This window comes from Nuphar pumila, chromosome 6 (genome assembly GCF_984573655.1).
Source record: "Nuphar pumila chromosome 6, dmNupPumi1.hap1.1, whole genome shotgun sequence".
NCBI classification, from domain to species: Eukaryota; Viridiplantae; Streptophyta; class Magnoliopsida; order Nymphaeales; family Nymphaeaceae; genus Nuphar; species Nuphar pumila.
Window position 1 is genome coordinate 100,950,515 of NC_143254.1, and position 15,102 is coordinate 100,965,616.

The window sequence follows — 15,102 nt, forward strand, 5'->3', positions numbered from 1 at the left end:
ACTAACTCTGTCGATTGGGGGCCATTCTTTTGGAATGCGTTGGTTAGACCCAGTCAGGAGTACTGACTTTTTGACAGGCCATAAAACGATTAACCGATACGGTCACACCTTTTGAATAAAATTGATCAAGCAAACAACTCCTCACCAACTCTTGGAGAAGTCAATAAAAAAACGTTTTTTCCCACACAATCTCACGCAGTCACTCCAATTATTGTCATGTTCACTTCTCCTTATATATTCAATTAAAAATCACAGAAAAGAGGGCGTGTCTGATGCCTTTGTAGGCGTGTCCATGTGACAAGGTGGAGGGATTCGGGATAGAGGGAGGGGTGTGTGGATAGAGCGTGTGTAGCAGCAGCCAATCAACGCGTATTCCCCCGGATGCCGTTGAAATTTCGCCTCAGTCAATCCTTCTTCCCTACCCACCAGCCTTCTTTTTTTGACTCCGAAACAATCTCGGTTCTCTACATCTTCCTTTTATCAAAGCCCTCCCCCCCCTCTCTGTCTCTCTCTCAGAGCTCCTTGGTTGCAGGCGATCGGAGAGAGAGAGGAACGGTGTGAGTTTGGGAGGAGAAACAACGCTGTTCTCTTGCGTTGAGATGGCTGCTGCGAGCGGTTTCGCGACGGCGATCGCGGGGACGAAAGCCGAGAGCTTTCTGTGCAAGAGCCGAAGACTCCCTCAGGTTGGGCATTCTTCTTCTTCTTCTTCTTCCTACGTAAGGCTCAGATTCGGGAAACCCAACATCGTGAGCCCCAGATGCGAGGTTGCAACCGACCAAGGGTCGCAGGACTCCAGGGCTTCCAGCATCTCCGCCCTCGAGCAGCTCAAAATCTCTGCCGTCGATCGTAAGTTCCGGACCCCCCCTTTGTGTGTTTTCTCTTCGGTTATTGACGAGTTTTCCGATTTTCTGAATTGGGGTTCTTTCGGATTCCGGAAATTCTTTTCCCCATGTTGCTGAATCAATGAGTTTCTTTCAATTTGTGCCGATTATTAGACGATTTTTGGGTATTATGAGGAGAGATGAGATCGGGATCGTTGTTGAATTTTAGGGTTTAGTGGCTGTATTGATTGAATATGAATTTTAGGGGAACTGGGTGGTATGTTTTTTGAGTTATTTTTTGGTAGTTTCTTGTTATAGTGAATGGTGGTTTGAGAGTTTTGGGGAATGTCGGTGTCAGGGTATCGAATGTGAATTTTAGGGGAACTGGGTGGTCTGTTTTTTGTGTGATTTCTATTTTTTTATTTTTTTTGTGATAGTGAATGGTGGTTGAGACTTTTGGGGAATGTGGGTTTCAGGGTATATGAAGGAGAGGAGCAGCATATTGGTCATTGGGCTCAGTGTTCATACGACACCTGTGGAGATGCGGGAGAAGCTTGCGATTCCTGAAGCGGAATGGCCGCGTGCCATCGAGGAGCTCTGCAACTTGAATCATATAGAAGAAGCCGCTGTTCTTAGCACCTGCAATCGGATGGAGATTTATGTCGTTGCTCTGTCTCTGCACAGAGGGATTAAAGAAGTTAAAGAATGGATGTCCAAGGTAATTGGAGCTCTATCATTTCGTTACGACTTACGAGTCCTTTTAGATAGTAAGACAATCTGCCGCTTGTAGAATGAACTCATTGTTGGAGAATGATATTGGAATTTGTCACAGATTTTTTTTTTGCAATTCACTTTGTCTTCTTCCGCTTGTCAATGTAATCGATGCTGAATTGTGTCTTCTAATTCTTTTTGCAATTCCAGACCAGCGGGATTCCTGTTTCAGAACTTTGTCAACACCTGTTTTTTCTTCGTGATAATGATGCTACGCATCATCTGTTCCAAGTATCAGCGGGACTGGACTCTCTTGTGCTCGGGGAAGGCCAGATTCTTGCCCAGGTTAGGCAGGTTGTCAAGTCTGGAGAAGGTGTTGATGGGTTTGGGAGAAACCTCCGTGGGCTTTTCAACGGTGCAATCACTGCTGGGAAACGGGTTCGCACTGAAACTAACATTGCAGCTGGAGCAGTTTCAGTCAGTTCGGCTGCTGTTGAATTGGCTCTAATGAAGCTACCAAAGTCCTACTCTGTGTCTGCTAGGATGCTAGTGATTGGTGCAGGCAAGATGGGAAAGTTAGTCATCAAGCATCTAGCATCAAAAGGATGTACCAAGATATTGGTGGTGAACAGATCAGAGGAGAGGGTTTCTGAAATTCGCGAGGAGATGAAGGATGTTGAGATAATCTACAAGCCTTTAACAGAGATGCTCTCCTGTTCAGCTGATGCAGATGTGGTGTTCACCAGCACGGCTTCAGAGACGCCATTATTCTTGAAAGAACATGTAGGGGGTCTCCCACCTGTCACTTCTGAAGTCGGAGGTGTGAGGTTATTCATTGACATATCAGTTCCTAGGAATGTTGGTGCATGCGTCTCTGAGCTTGACTCTGCTAGAGTCTACAATGTCGATGATCTCAAAGAAGTGGTGGAGGCCAACAAAGAAGATCGTGCCAGAAAAGCCAAGGAAGCTGAAGGTATCATTCTTGAAGAAATGAGGCTGTTTGAGGCATGGAGAGATTCCTTACAAACAGTGCCCACCATAAAGAAGCTAAGGGCTTACGCAGAAAGAATCCGAGCTTCACAATTAGAGCTATGCTTATCGAGGATGGGGGAAGATATCACTAAAAAGCAGCGGAAGTATATTGAGGATCTTAGCAAGGGTATCGTGAACAAGCTTCTCCATGGGCCCATGCAACACTTGAGATGTGATAGCAGTGATAGCAGGACCCTGAGTGAGACCCTTGAGAACATGCATGCACTCGAACGCATGTTCAGTCTTGAGTCTGAGTTGTCTGTCTTGGAACAGAAGATTAGAGCCAAGGTCGAGCAGACCCAAAAGTGAATCATCAACCCTTTCCTGTAATTTTCTGATACTCTTCGCTGTAGTATATGCATTCTTACCTATTGTCCAACTATTTTCATGCTTTAAATAAGAGGAAACATATCCCGAGTTGTCTTAGTCACGGGACAATTTGAAGATGATGATCTTATTAGAGGCTATGTTGGTATTCCTGGTGCTGTTTTTTCTGCTAAACATCATCAGGAATCAGAAGAACATGAGAGGTAAGAGTCGAGTAGTGTGTCATAAAGGTATTTCTTCAGCTGCTGAGGGGGTTGCAGTGTTCTGTTTACTTGTAAAAGCTAAATTCCATTAATGTAACTTAACCATTATTTGATTTCAATTCAACCTTGTTTTCAATTATGGATGGTGCCTTTATTTTTCTTTCCATTATAGATGGTCTTATGCTTTTTCATTTGTTTCCAGTTTGTGAAAAATTTCTCTGGCAGCTTGCAGTACTGGTTTTGCCATCTAGAATCAGTCAAACTTTATGGTCATTTGGGGCCATCCCTTCCCAACCACCAACTAGAACCTAAATTGCTCCTTGTATTCCTTTGCATATTAGGTTAAATATATGCTGCTAGCTTCATTTTAGATTTGCCAGTTTGTTTTTTTATTAGCTTGGCATTTATATATGGTTGGGCATATGGTGGTCCAAACCTATGTAGCTGGAAGGAGATTTAATTGGATGATTTTGACCAACACAAGTTTCAACTGCTACACAACTACTCTAGCCTATCCGTTCCACCATGAATTATTGATCAAGAACTGATCAGACCTCCAATCTTGGACTTTAAGGCCTACTTTGTTTGAATCTCAGCAGGTACTTCTGTGCTCAAGCTTGAGTTATGCTATGGTTCACTTCCTACCTGACTGATCTACTCCCAGTTTACAGTGGAAGCCCTCACTGCAATTTTCTCTTTAAACCTTTGGTGATCTTGCTCCTCACTATATGGAGTGTTTGTATTGTCCTTTTTGTGAGGGAACCAATGTAATACTTGACCAGCTACCATATCTCGAGAACCATCTGAACTTTACAACTTTTTACATTATTCCTTTTATGGAAAATGGTTTACGATTTTGTAGACCATAATCAACAAACGAAATTTCTTTGATTGTGTTTCACATTCCAGCTACCTTTCAGATGATTGGTTTACATTCAATTCCTTTTTACTAAAAATGATGACTCGGTATTCAAGCAAGCGCCCAACACACTATGCTGTGTTCCAGATGAACAACTCGTCTCAATCTCAATGGCATCAAGCAGTGGGATCCCTTTTAAATCTTGATGCATGGATTGTAGGTGCTTAAGAGAAAACTGTTTATTTTTTTGGGGCGGGGGGAAGCGGTAAGTTTTGTGGGTTCCTCTGGCTTGATTTATGATAAGTTGACCTACAGTAGAGCCCAGATAGGGCTGGTGAACGAGTCAAATGAACCAAGCAGAGGGTGTTCAAGCTCGGGTCGCTCTCGTGCTGAGCTGAGCCGAACTTGACTTGGCTCGTTGACAAATTTTTATAAACTAAAAATAATGGGATTTGGATTAGAAACCTATTGAGCCAAGTTAGAACTGGCTCATTTACAAGAAAAATGCATTGTTGAGCTACATCCTATGATATAAAATATATGAAAATATACTTATTAGTAGTTAAATGAGCCTATACGAGCTGAGCCGAGCAGCACACCCATTGTTCTTGTTGGCTTGCTGAACATATTTCACGAGTTCTAAGAACCCTTCTCCTGGTCGATCACAAGTGACGTCTCATTTTCCCACCCCTAAAGAGTTAAGTCTCTTGCCAGTTAGACAACTTTACAGGTGCAAGCATACAGCTTTCATGACTTAATTTTCAACCAACTTTGTCTGGCAGCAGTTAGTGCACGTTACCTTGTGTTTGGGACTAGGGATGGCAGTGGACAGGGGCGGGGCGGGGGACAAGGTCTCCACCCCCGCCCCGTCTCTAAAATGTAACCTTCATCCCCGGTCCACCCCCGTGACGGGGGAGACTTTGGAGCTCCACCCCCGCCCCGTCTCAACATTCTAATCCCCGTCCCGTCCCGTCCCTGTTTGTCGGCGACGACGCTGCTCCGACGATGCAAGGCTACAGACGGAGAAAGGAAAAAGAAAAGAGGGAGGAGATGGCACAATAGAGGAGGCTCACGACAGTGGCACAAAGCAGCGGCAGAGATGGAAGGAGGGAGAGATCGTGTCGGCCAACGCCCAACGGTGGTCGGCGACGGCAAACGGTGGTCGGCGACGGCCCGACTCCAATGATAATGCAGATAGGGAAGGGGAAGAGGCGATGGCCCGGCTCAGCGGCTCCAGAAGGGAGTTAGGGTTAGTAAACATGTAGAAAAATATAAAGGGTTGGGGGCGGGGATGGGGCGGGGCCGGGACGGGGATGGGGCGGGGCCGAGACGGGGATGGGGCGGGGCCGGGGCGGGGATGGGGCAGGGCAGGGCGGGGTGGGGGAACATGCCAGTCCATCCCCGCCTCCACCCGCGGACGGGGATGGATTTTAACCTTCATCCCCGCCTCCATCCCCGTTTCATACCCTCCATCCCCGGTCCAAACGGGGCGAGGCGGGGCCCCGCTTTCCCCCGGTCCACTGCCATCCCTATTTGGGACCAATGTTGTCAGTAGTATCGGCAGAAAATCGATAGGATACTGACTGAATCGGCTATTTTCTAATAAATATAAAATACTTAAAATTATTTTGATGGTTTTAACATTTGTCATGTTCTGATTGACACAAAATATTTTTAAATAATTTTTAGCCGATTCAGAACGATTCACTTGAGAATCGGTACTGAATCATAGCCCGTTACCGATACTGACAACATTGGTTGGAACGTTGTAAGTTCGAATCCCAAAATGGTTGTACAACTGGTAGGAGTCGACGACTTATTTTTCAAATTTGCAAATAGCTCAAATATCAACAATTCCAAAACGATTTGGTTTCCTTTATATAATTTGAGGGTTAAAACACCAGCAATTCTATTATGCGAGCTTATCAATTCTTTTCCACCATAAACGCTCGTCATCATTGACTGGAGTTGTTGCAAATGGTTCCAACTAGGGGTGGGCATCGGGCCTGTTTAGAGATAGGCCCACCGGTCGGGTTTTAAGTGCAGTCCAGCCCGAAGATCACATTGGGCCAATGTAAGGCGGGTCGGGTCTGACTCAACTTAACCCAAATCTATTTGTAAACCGTAATAATTAACAACTTACCAACTTCCCATGCACCCAATTAATTATCTTTTTATTTTTTATATAATTAATATAACTAATTAAGTAAATAATAATAGTTACTAAGTTATTATGTAATAGTTATTTTTTAAAAATTTATATTATTAAAAAAATAATAAATAACTCAAGCCCATTGGACGGTCCCAATAGCCCCTGGGTCAGCCCAAGCCCGGCCCACGTATATAACGGGGCGGGTTTTGGCTCGATCCGGCCCAGTACCTAACGAGCCTGGTCCTAAAACCTTGGCCCAAACCCGAACCATAGCCGGACGGGTCGGCTTGGCCCATGGGGTCGCCCGGGCCAGGCCGGTTGCCCAGCCCTAGTTCCAAGTTTCCTAGTCAAACCTGCTGGATTAATTGCCGTTACTCAACGTATTGTGTTGCAAATTGCAATACTATGATGATTTGTAGGAATTGGCATTTTTTTTCCCTGTTCTAGTTGTTTTTGCAGCCAAAGCAAGGAACTTGCAAAAGTGGAGTAGAAGAAAATCTCGCGTGATGATTAATGTTCTATGAAGCAAAATCGTCATTGGATTGTAAGGTGCCTGTTCGACTTTTTTTTTTTTTTTTGACTGGCCAAGGGAAACCAACTCCATCACTCCACGCATTAGCAGGATCTAGTTGGTAGAACGCTTTAGGTCTACTAACTACAGGGGGTAAGCTCTTGGAGTTTTCTGTCAGGACAGCCACCGTAAGTACGACAGGCAGAGCCAGCATGACTAGGTCTATGATCTTGAGGAAGTTTCTCTGAGTAAAAAAAAAACCATTACCTCACCTAGCTTCGGCCTTGAGACTAAGAATGCTCCATGTGAGTTTCAAACTTGCGTCAAAGAATAGATTTACACTGGCGCAGAAACAATCTGCGCCAGTGAAAGAATATTTTCTGGCGTAAAACCAGACTGCGCCAATGAAAGACTAAAATAAGCTGAAAATTTCTGCGCGAGGGCACAACCCTTTATCCCTCCCAAAATTCATTTGCATCCCCTTTTTTGTTCACCAACGCGGGATGCCAGACGCTTTAGGGTTTCGATCTTCTGAATCGAAGGCCCCGTCCTCTCTCCATTCCGAGAGACCGAGTTCTTCGGTGAGGCGTCTCTATCTTCGCAGAATCGACAGGGGAAGCGCTCGCTTCAGGTTGAGGTTTTCTTCAACTTTTCGTTTCTTCTTTTTCTTTTTTCATTTTCGGGCTTCAGGAATACAGGTAAGTGTATAAAGGTCTCACACTCAGCCCTCCGCTGAAGCCTTCACTCCTCGTCCGCTCTCTCAGAGAACGGAGACTCATTGCTCTGTTTATGCTTGAATAACTGTTGAAAATATCCGTGTGTTGATCTCTTGCAACGATTCTGAGGTACGAAATTCGTTTGTTTTGGGGGGAACGAGCAGATTTTCGCGTTTGGAACCCTAGGTGTTTGGTTCAGGTTAGCTTTGAAGCTGAGCGAGCGATCTGCTGATCTTTGAGGGTTCTACAAATCTAATGTCACTCTGATGTTTCTGCATTTTTTCTTTCAGATAAGGCTGGAAAATTTAAAAGCAGCAAGGAAGGAAAATCTTAACATTGCTACAGAGGTTTCAATAGTTTCTAATTTACGGGAAGGAATAATCATACTCAGAACACATTGCAAACCTTGTTTTTTTACCAGTGGGCTAGAGTTTATTATGGTGAGGCCAGGGACCCTTTGAATTTGAATTGGATGACTGTAAACACTAGTCAATCCATTGTGATGCACAATGGGATGGAAACTTTCTGTTTATGCTTATTAGATGTTAAAAACAATCTGTATCAAAGAGTTGCACTGATTTGTCCTTAAATTTATCTTATTTACTCTTTATCTAACCGACTAATGTACAAGGCAACAAGATTGTCTCTAGTATGAGTACCCTGAGTTAGAGCTGTATTCTCTGGCAATCCAATGTTCTGTGGTCTTTTATTCTTAATTTGTTCTTTCCTTACAATTTTCACTCTGATCCATCATTCATGCTCATATCTGTTTTCACTTCTTATTTCTAAAGTCACCTGGATATTAATAGCCAGTTCTTCTAATGTTTCTCTTTATGTTATATTGTTATGGTCATTTTCTTTCATATTAGTTCTCAAATCTCAGTTTTCTGGTTCTACATGTATCCAGGATATAGGGTATTCCATTCTTGTTTTTGTACTCAGATTTGGAGACAGATAAAGAAAGCCTTTATGATATCTGGATCCAAGTAGGTGTTAGCTCTTTCTGAATATGGCTTTACATATAAAGGGTTTTGTGGCCTGGTGAGAATTATTGGTTGGGTTGTCAATTCCAGTGATCCATCCATTGAATTAGTCAAAGAGCTATGTGGTCTAGTAGCTTTAGCAGTGTTATTGGTTCATATCGCCTTCCAGTTTGAGCTGGTACCGTCTTTTATTTGCTTAAGTAATCAAAGAGCAATTCTAGGCAGACCAGCATGCACATTTATGGCATGTCAGATACTGGAGAATGTATGTTTGGGAGCTTATTTAGTGGGGTCAAATAATCGTGATAACACCCTGCACGGACTGTTGGCAGGATTGAAATGGTATTGATGATAAAAATTTACACATGGTGGTGAAACCGGATTGAAATGTCCTGCTTATGTAACTTTGTCATGATAAAAATTTTGTTCACCCACTTATTGCACTAGAAAGATTGCACTTTGATCGATTGTAATCCAGGATCTGTCTTGAATGTATTTCCAAATAGAGTTTGTTAGTGTTGTCTGTTGATGACACTCATATAGCATACATTGTTGGCGTTTAATTGATGCAGCTATGACATTCAATGATTAATACTGAGAATGTGTCTTAGGATTGGCCTAACTGCATTTTTTCACTTCATTAAATCAGGTTTAGTTCCATAGACAACCGGTTGATAAGTACTTGGAATTCTTGTGCAGTTAGTTTTGGTGATTCATTCAGTGATTGAACATCCAAAATACTCAGCCTATATAAAGCCATAACATAGTTTGTCAGATTTTCTGGTCTTCATTGTAGCTTTTGGATGGAGCTACATGCTGCTTGAAAGCAATCCTATCAGATTCCAAACAACAACAACAACGCCTTAATCCCAAACAATTGGGGTCGGCGATATGAACCAAAAAGAAAATCATTTTGGGTCCTCCACATGAATCCTTCTCCTCCAATCATTTCTATCCAATGTCATGTCCTCGGTGAGGTTCAAAGCCTTCATATCCTTTCTTATCATCTCCATCCAAGTCTTCTTAGGCCTACCCCGACCTCTTTTAGCTAATATATTTTTCCATTTCTCCATCCTTCTAACCGGAGCATCATTAGGCCTTCGTCGAATATGCCCAAACCATCGTAAACGATTCTCACTCATCTTATTTTCAATGGGTGCAACACCTACCTTCTTACGTATTTCCTCGTTCTGAATCTTATCTTTTAGTGTCTTTCCACACATCCTATCAGATTCCAAAGATTTTTAAAAATGTTTCTTTTATGCCATTATATATATATATATGTGTGTGTGTGTGTGTGTGTGTGTGTGTGTGTGTGATAATATAATTGTTCTTTTTCTTGCAAACCCTTGGCAATAAAACAAAAATGGTTTCCACTTAAAAGCATGATAGCGGCATGCCTATCTTCTCCTTGGTTATGTTTCTCTTTTGAGTTACTGTTATTCTTTGGTAAGGTAATGTCTTTTCAAATCTGTGATATTTGGGCATTTATTTATTATTTCCTGAGATATTATGACGTTACTATTAGATAAGGAAAACAAAAAGGGTGGTTACATGAACTAAAATCTGAGAGTCTGAAGAGGAAACAAATCTGTAATTTTTCTTCTAGTGCTTACTTCTTTTCTTTTGAATTTGTAGAAATCTAAAATGAACTATCGTGCATGGTGTCACTGTGGTTGGCTTGCTGCTTATTTTCAAATGCAGGTTTCCAAGAGCTTATATGAGTATTCATCAAATAGTCTCCTTGTATCTTCTAATCTTGCTATTCTGGTTGCTATTGGAGATGTGTGCAAACTTGTTGTCAAGAAATTGACTAGCTGGGTATGTTTCTACCTGTTTCATTCCTGCTCAATGTTTGTCATCTTTAAAAAGTTCTGTTTTCAGAATGAGTTCGTGGTTGTTCTTTTAGAATTTTCTGCATTGGCAATGTGTGCTCAATGATTCCGTGTTATTGAACAAATAATGGTGCATAGATTAAAGATGATGCCAACCCCTACATATGATTTCTGCTTCACTTGTAACTACTATCTAACTTCCTTATAGTGCTTCATATATTGTCAAAGCATTTCACAGATGCTTCTTTTGGCTTTTAGGCATATACAAAGATTTACTGAGTCAATAAATGTTGAGATTGATGTATTCTTCCATTTCTATTTCATAAAATGTTGTTTCTTTGATGTCTTTCATATCTATGCGAATTATAATGCTTATTTGTTGAACCCCATGAAGTGAACAAGCATGACTGATGGAAATTGTGAATATCTTTTCTCTATTCTGTGTTGATTAGTTTATATAGCTGTCTTCCTTCAATTATGGATCTTGTGGCCCACAGTTTCTGTGTGAATGCTAAAGTGATCACTGGCTGTGTATAGTGTTTGTATGCATACGATACTTTCTGAGATTGTCCAAAATTAAGGCTTTGATGCTGGAGAATTTAGCTAATCCTGCTCAGAAATGGTTGTCCCACATAAAAGAAAACCCATCTCGGCGAGTTTTTTTTTTGGGACAATCTGGGATGCTTTAAAAAAGTTTTAAATGTGTTCCTGCAATGTAAAAAAAAAAAGAGGAGGCCCCGTTAAAAAAAAACAGCTATTTTCACTAAACGAAACATGTGCATCACATATAGTGTTAAATTTGATGAAAACAACCTTCAAGCCCACCAGGGGCGTAACTAGGATTCATGTGAGTTGGGGGCAAACAGGGGTGTAGCAAAAAAAATTTTATTTGTGTGATAGTTGGGGGTTCGGGGGCAGTGCCCCCGATTTTTTTTTTTTGAGATAAAATAAAAAATGGCTACAATTATTAATAAAAATCTATTTCATATGGACAAATCAAACTATTTGCTGCAGTCAGGGCTGGGCTAGGACTGGGCTTTAAAAAAAAAAAAATTTAACTGTTTCGGGAGGCAGGACTGGGCCCCCCTAGCTACGCCTTTGAAGCCCACAAGGGGTATGACATAAGGTTACGAAGAGTGTGATGAATGGATTCCATTTCTTTAAGTTACCAATTTTGGGTTACTTGGGAACCTTATGCACATGCATTGTACTGGATATCGACTATGCATCCTTGTGGCCATTTTTAGTTAGCGGAGACCACTTAGGTGAACCAATAGAGGTTCCTGCTATTCTGGCCACGAAATATAGCTGCTATGCTAAGTTTATAGGTTTAATGTGTCCAAAACAAATGCACAGAGGGCAATGCATTTATGTTGGGATCCTACAAAGCCTAGAAGTGGTATGTTGAATCTTTTCAAGGAAGAGATTCTATATGCATCATTTACCGTGAGGGGATAATTTTTTTATTGATAGTAAAGCTGGGGTTAGGCAGACCCTACCAGACTACCAGTTATACAACCATACCATAGGATTCGAAAGTGCAACGTCCCAACACAAGGTGGCGTGTACTCACTGCTCCTACCACGGAAGTGGAGCCCCCCCCCCCCCTGTTGGTGAGAGGATAACTTTTATAAGAAAGGTAAGGTTAACTTCTACACATTCTATGATAACACCACCTTTATTACCAAAAAACTCAAAATAAATTGGACCGCCCACAAGAGCTCTGCATACTTGGCTAGATGGGTCAGCTTAAGGCTTTTAAATTGAAGGAAGTTAAGAGTCTGATACCTAAGAGGTGCATTCTTTGCTCCAATGCTTAAGTCAAATGGAAAACTATCCCCCAATGGGCAAGAAGTACTCATGGAGTTTATATTGCGGACACCAACTTAGGTGCATGGTCAAAGTGTGGCACTTATTGGCTTGTTACAAGACCCGGGCAGGTTATATGTGAGCGCCGCGTGGTGCTCAATCAGGTGTACGAGGGTGCCGTACACCAGCCTGCGAGCGTTCAGTCGGGACCCCCAAACATGCACCGTAGTTACAATGCGTGTTCGGGGGAGAACACACAACACTCTCTCTAACAAGACACCCAAATCATAGTAGTAGTTATCCACACACACTATATATATATATATATATATATATATATATATATATATATATATATATATAGAGAGAGAGAGAGAGAGAGAGAGAGAGAGAGAGTTTCCATGGTGGTACCATACAACGGTGGTACACCTCCAAAACCAAAATCTAACCATTAGATTATGCTTAGCATATTTTATTTATTATTTTGATGTGTTAAAGTTGACTCAAAGTTGATGTATTATATCATTTTTAAAACACCCATATTTTCATGAATTGTGAGCTAATGATTTTCACCATCTCAAAAATGAAACCTTCTAGTGTATTAAACATGATAAAACCTTCTAATATACTAAATAAATCATGCTGCTACAAAAAAAATCAGGAATTTACTGTCTTAAAAGTAGCGTCAATACCTGTGCCAGAAGCCACACCAGTAAACGTCTAGCCAGTAATGCATTCACTGGCACAATTAACATTCGCCAGTTAAACAGTTTTCATTGCCGCAGATTTCATGCCAATGAAACTATTTTTCACTGGTGCATATATTTGCTAGTGAAAATAATTTCACTGTCACAGGTACCAGTAAATCCGCCCTTTTGGTGTGTACCATTTGGTGGTTAGATCTATGGTACCACCATACCATATCATGGTACAAAACTACCATATATTTGTTCACACACATATATATATATATATATATATATATATATATATATATATATATATATATATATATATATATATATATATAAAAGGGTGTATCATCAAACACCCAATTCTTACGAATTTGCACTGCTGATTGCACGTGCAATGAGCAGCACAAATTTTGTTTATGTGAAAACAGTCTTTAGGCGGCCAAAGACCGCTGCTAAAGATATTTTTACACTACACGCACATGCCTTGCAGGCATAGGCAGAGCTGGGGGGGGGGGGGCAGATCTGGGCTGTAGCCCAGTCCTGCCTCCCGGCCCAGTTAAATTATTTTTTTTTTAAAGCCCAGCCTGATTCCATATGAAATAGATTTTTATCCATTTTGTAGCCCAATCCTAGCCCAGCCTAGTCCTAACCCAGCCCTGACTGCAGCAAATAGTTTGATTTGTCCATATGAAATAGATTTTATTTTTTATTTTATCTCAAAAAAAAATTTTTTTGAGGGTGCTGCCCCGGAACACCCCGATTTGCCCCCCCCCCGCCCCCCCTCACATGAATCCTAGCTACGCCCCTGCTTGCAGGCAGACAATTTCTGTCAGATGAAAGGGGGTTCAACGTTACCCCCTTTCCTGTATATATATGGGTAAATATTAGCTACTAACGAAGGCAATGAACTAATGAGTAGAAATAATTCTTTTCTTAAAAAAAAATCAATTTTTGTAAATCAAATGTTACGGCTGTGATATACATGTTTTTTTATAGTAGAAAATTTGTTTTGAATCATGTGATTATGACAAGTAATTAGGTTCTTAAAGGGTTCCAAAAAATCAACCTTCCACAATGAGCTAAAATTCCATAACTCACAAGATCATATTTTTACATCAGAAAAGCCCAACAAGGCTTGATCCTTGGCAAACAAACTATCTATGTGGTTAGATTGACTTGATATAGCTCACACCTATGATTTCTAGCTCATTAATTCCTTACCTTCATTAGTAGCAAATATTTTCTATATATTTATATATAAATTTGTAGCTGCAAAATGCTTAGGTATTAAATGGGTGGTCAATCGCATTAGCCGTCCATCACACGCATTGATGGACAGACACACACAAAAAAAAACATCAAAATGACAAGTTTTTTGCCAAAACAGCATTAGAGGCAACAAAATTGTCGCTGAATGATCAAACGAGCATTGCAATTTTTGTTGCTGCTAATGCTCATTTTTTCGCCCACAGCATTAGCGGCGACAATTTTGCCACTGCTAATGCCCTTTTGACGGAAAAAACTCATCAAAAACGCATTTTTTTGTTTTCTTTTGCACTGACAGCACGTTTGACCACATATTTAGTAACTATGGATATATATATATATATATATATATATATATATATATATATATATATATATATATATATATATATATATATATATATATATATATATATATATATATATATATATATATAAAGCTGATCCCATCCAAAGTTCTCTGTGTTGGCTTACATGGAATCATGTGTTCCAATGTAAACGCATAACGATATTATTTTAATATTTGTAGTATTTTTAATAATGTTTCAATGAAAATATAAAATTTTATGTTCTCATGTCCTATCTTCCAAAAAAAATCAAACTTATGAGTGTCGGGTAGGGCTGGTAAACGAGCTCAATGAACCCAGATTGAAGTGTGCAGCTCATTCTTGATGCCAGGCAAGCTGAGTTCAAGCTCATAATGAACTCTATTTAAACAAGACGAGTCCCAACTGGTTGTTTACAGAAAAAGAAATACACTATTTTAGAGCTGGAAGAAATAGGATTACAAAAAAATGCATTATTTCATAGCTGGAAGTAATAAGATTTGACCACCACCGAAATGGTATCCCATGTGGTAAGCGGCTGAAGGCCCAGGTTCGAATCCCTCTGTCACATGGGGCTTAAGAGTTATTTGGTAGGGGTCTGCCTAACCCCAGCTTGCCTTTCAAAATAAAAAGTAATAAGATTTTACCATTAAACATGTTTTTTTGCAGACCATATAGTTCGATCATATACTCTACTTGTACTGTATAATGTAAAATATATCTACAATTGCTTGAGGAGCCCATACAAGTTGAGCCAAGCCCAGCACCTATTGTCGTTCAGGTTGCCGAAACTATTTTACGATTTTGAGTGAGCTCTTTATGAGCTGAACTTGTGCAAAGCCACAAGCGGCATGAC

General features: G+C 40.8%; 1 protein-coding gene across 1 annotated transcript; it reads left to right on the forward strand.

Annotated features, from left to right (window-relative positions):
* Positions 1-261: 261 nt before the first annotated feature.
* On the forward strand, positions 262-3,233 carry LOC149835417 (glutamyl-tRNA reductase 2-like). The gene is made up of 3 exons (XM_090008496.1): positions 262-846; positions 1,298-1,539; positions 1,743-3,233. The coding sequence occupies exons 1-3, from the start codon at positions 600-602 to the stop codon at positions 2,871-2,873; spliced, it is 1,620 nt and encodes a 539-aa protein (XP_089864622.1). The 5' UTR covers positions 262-599; the 3' UTR covers positions 2,874-3,233.
* The last annotated feature ends 11,869 nt before the right edge of the window (positions 3,234-15,102 follow it).

Excerpts from the sequence above, each read along its gene's own strand:
- LOC149835417 (XM_090008496.1), top strand. The coding sequence starts at position 600 with ATGGCTGCTGCGAGCGGTTTCGCGACGGCGATCGCGGGGACGAAAGCC. Across the intron at positions 847-1,297 it reads CAAAATCTCTGCCGTCGATC|GGTATATGAAGGAGAGGAGC; the intron begins GTAAGTTCCGGA and ends TGTGGGTTTCAG. Across the intron at positions 1,540-1,742 it reads TTAAAGAATGGATGTCCAAG|ACCAGCGGGATTCCTGTTTC; the intron begins GTAATTGGAGCT and ends TTGCAATTCCAG.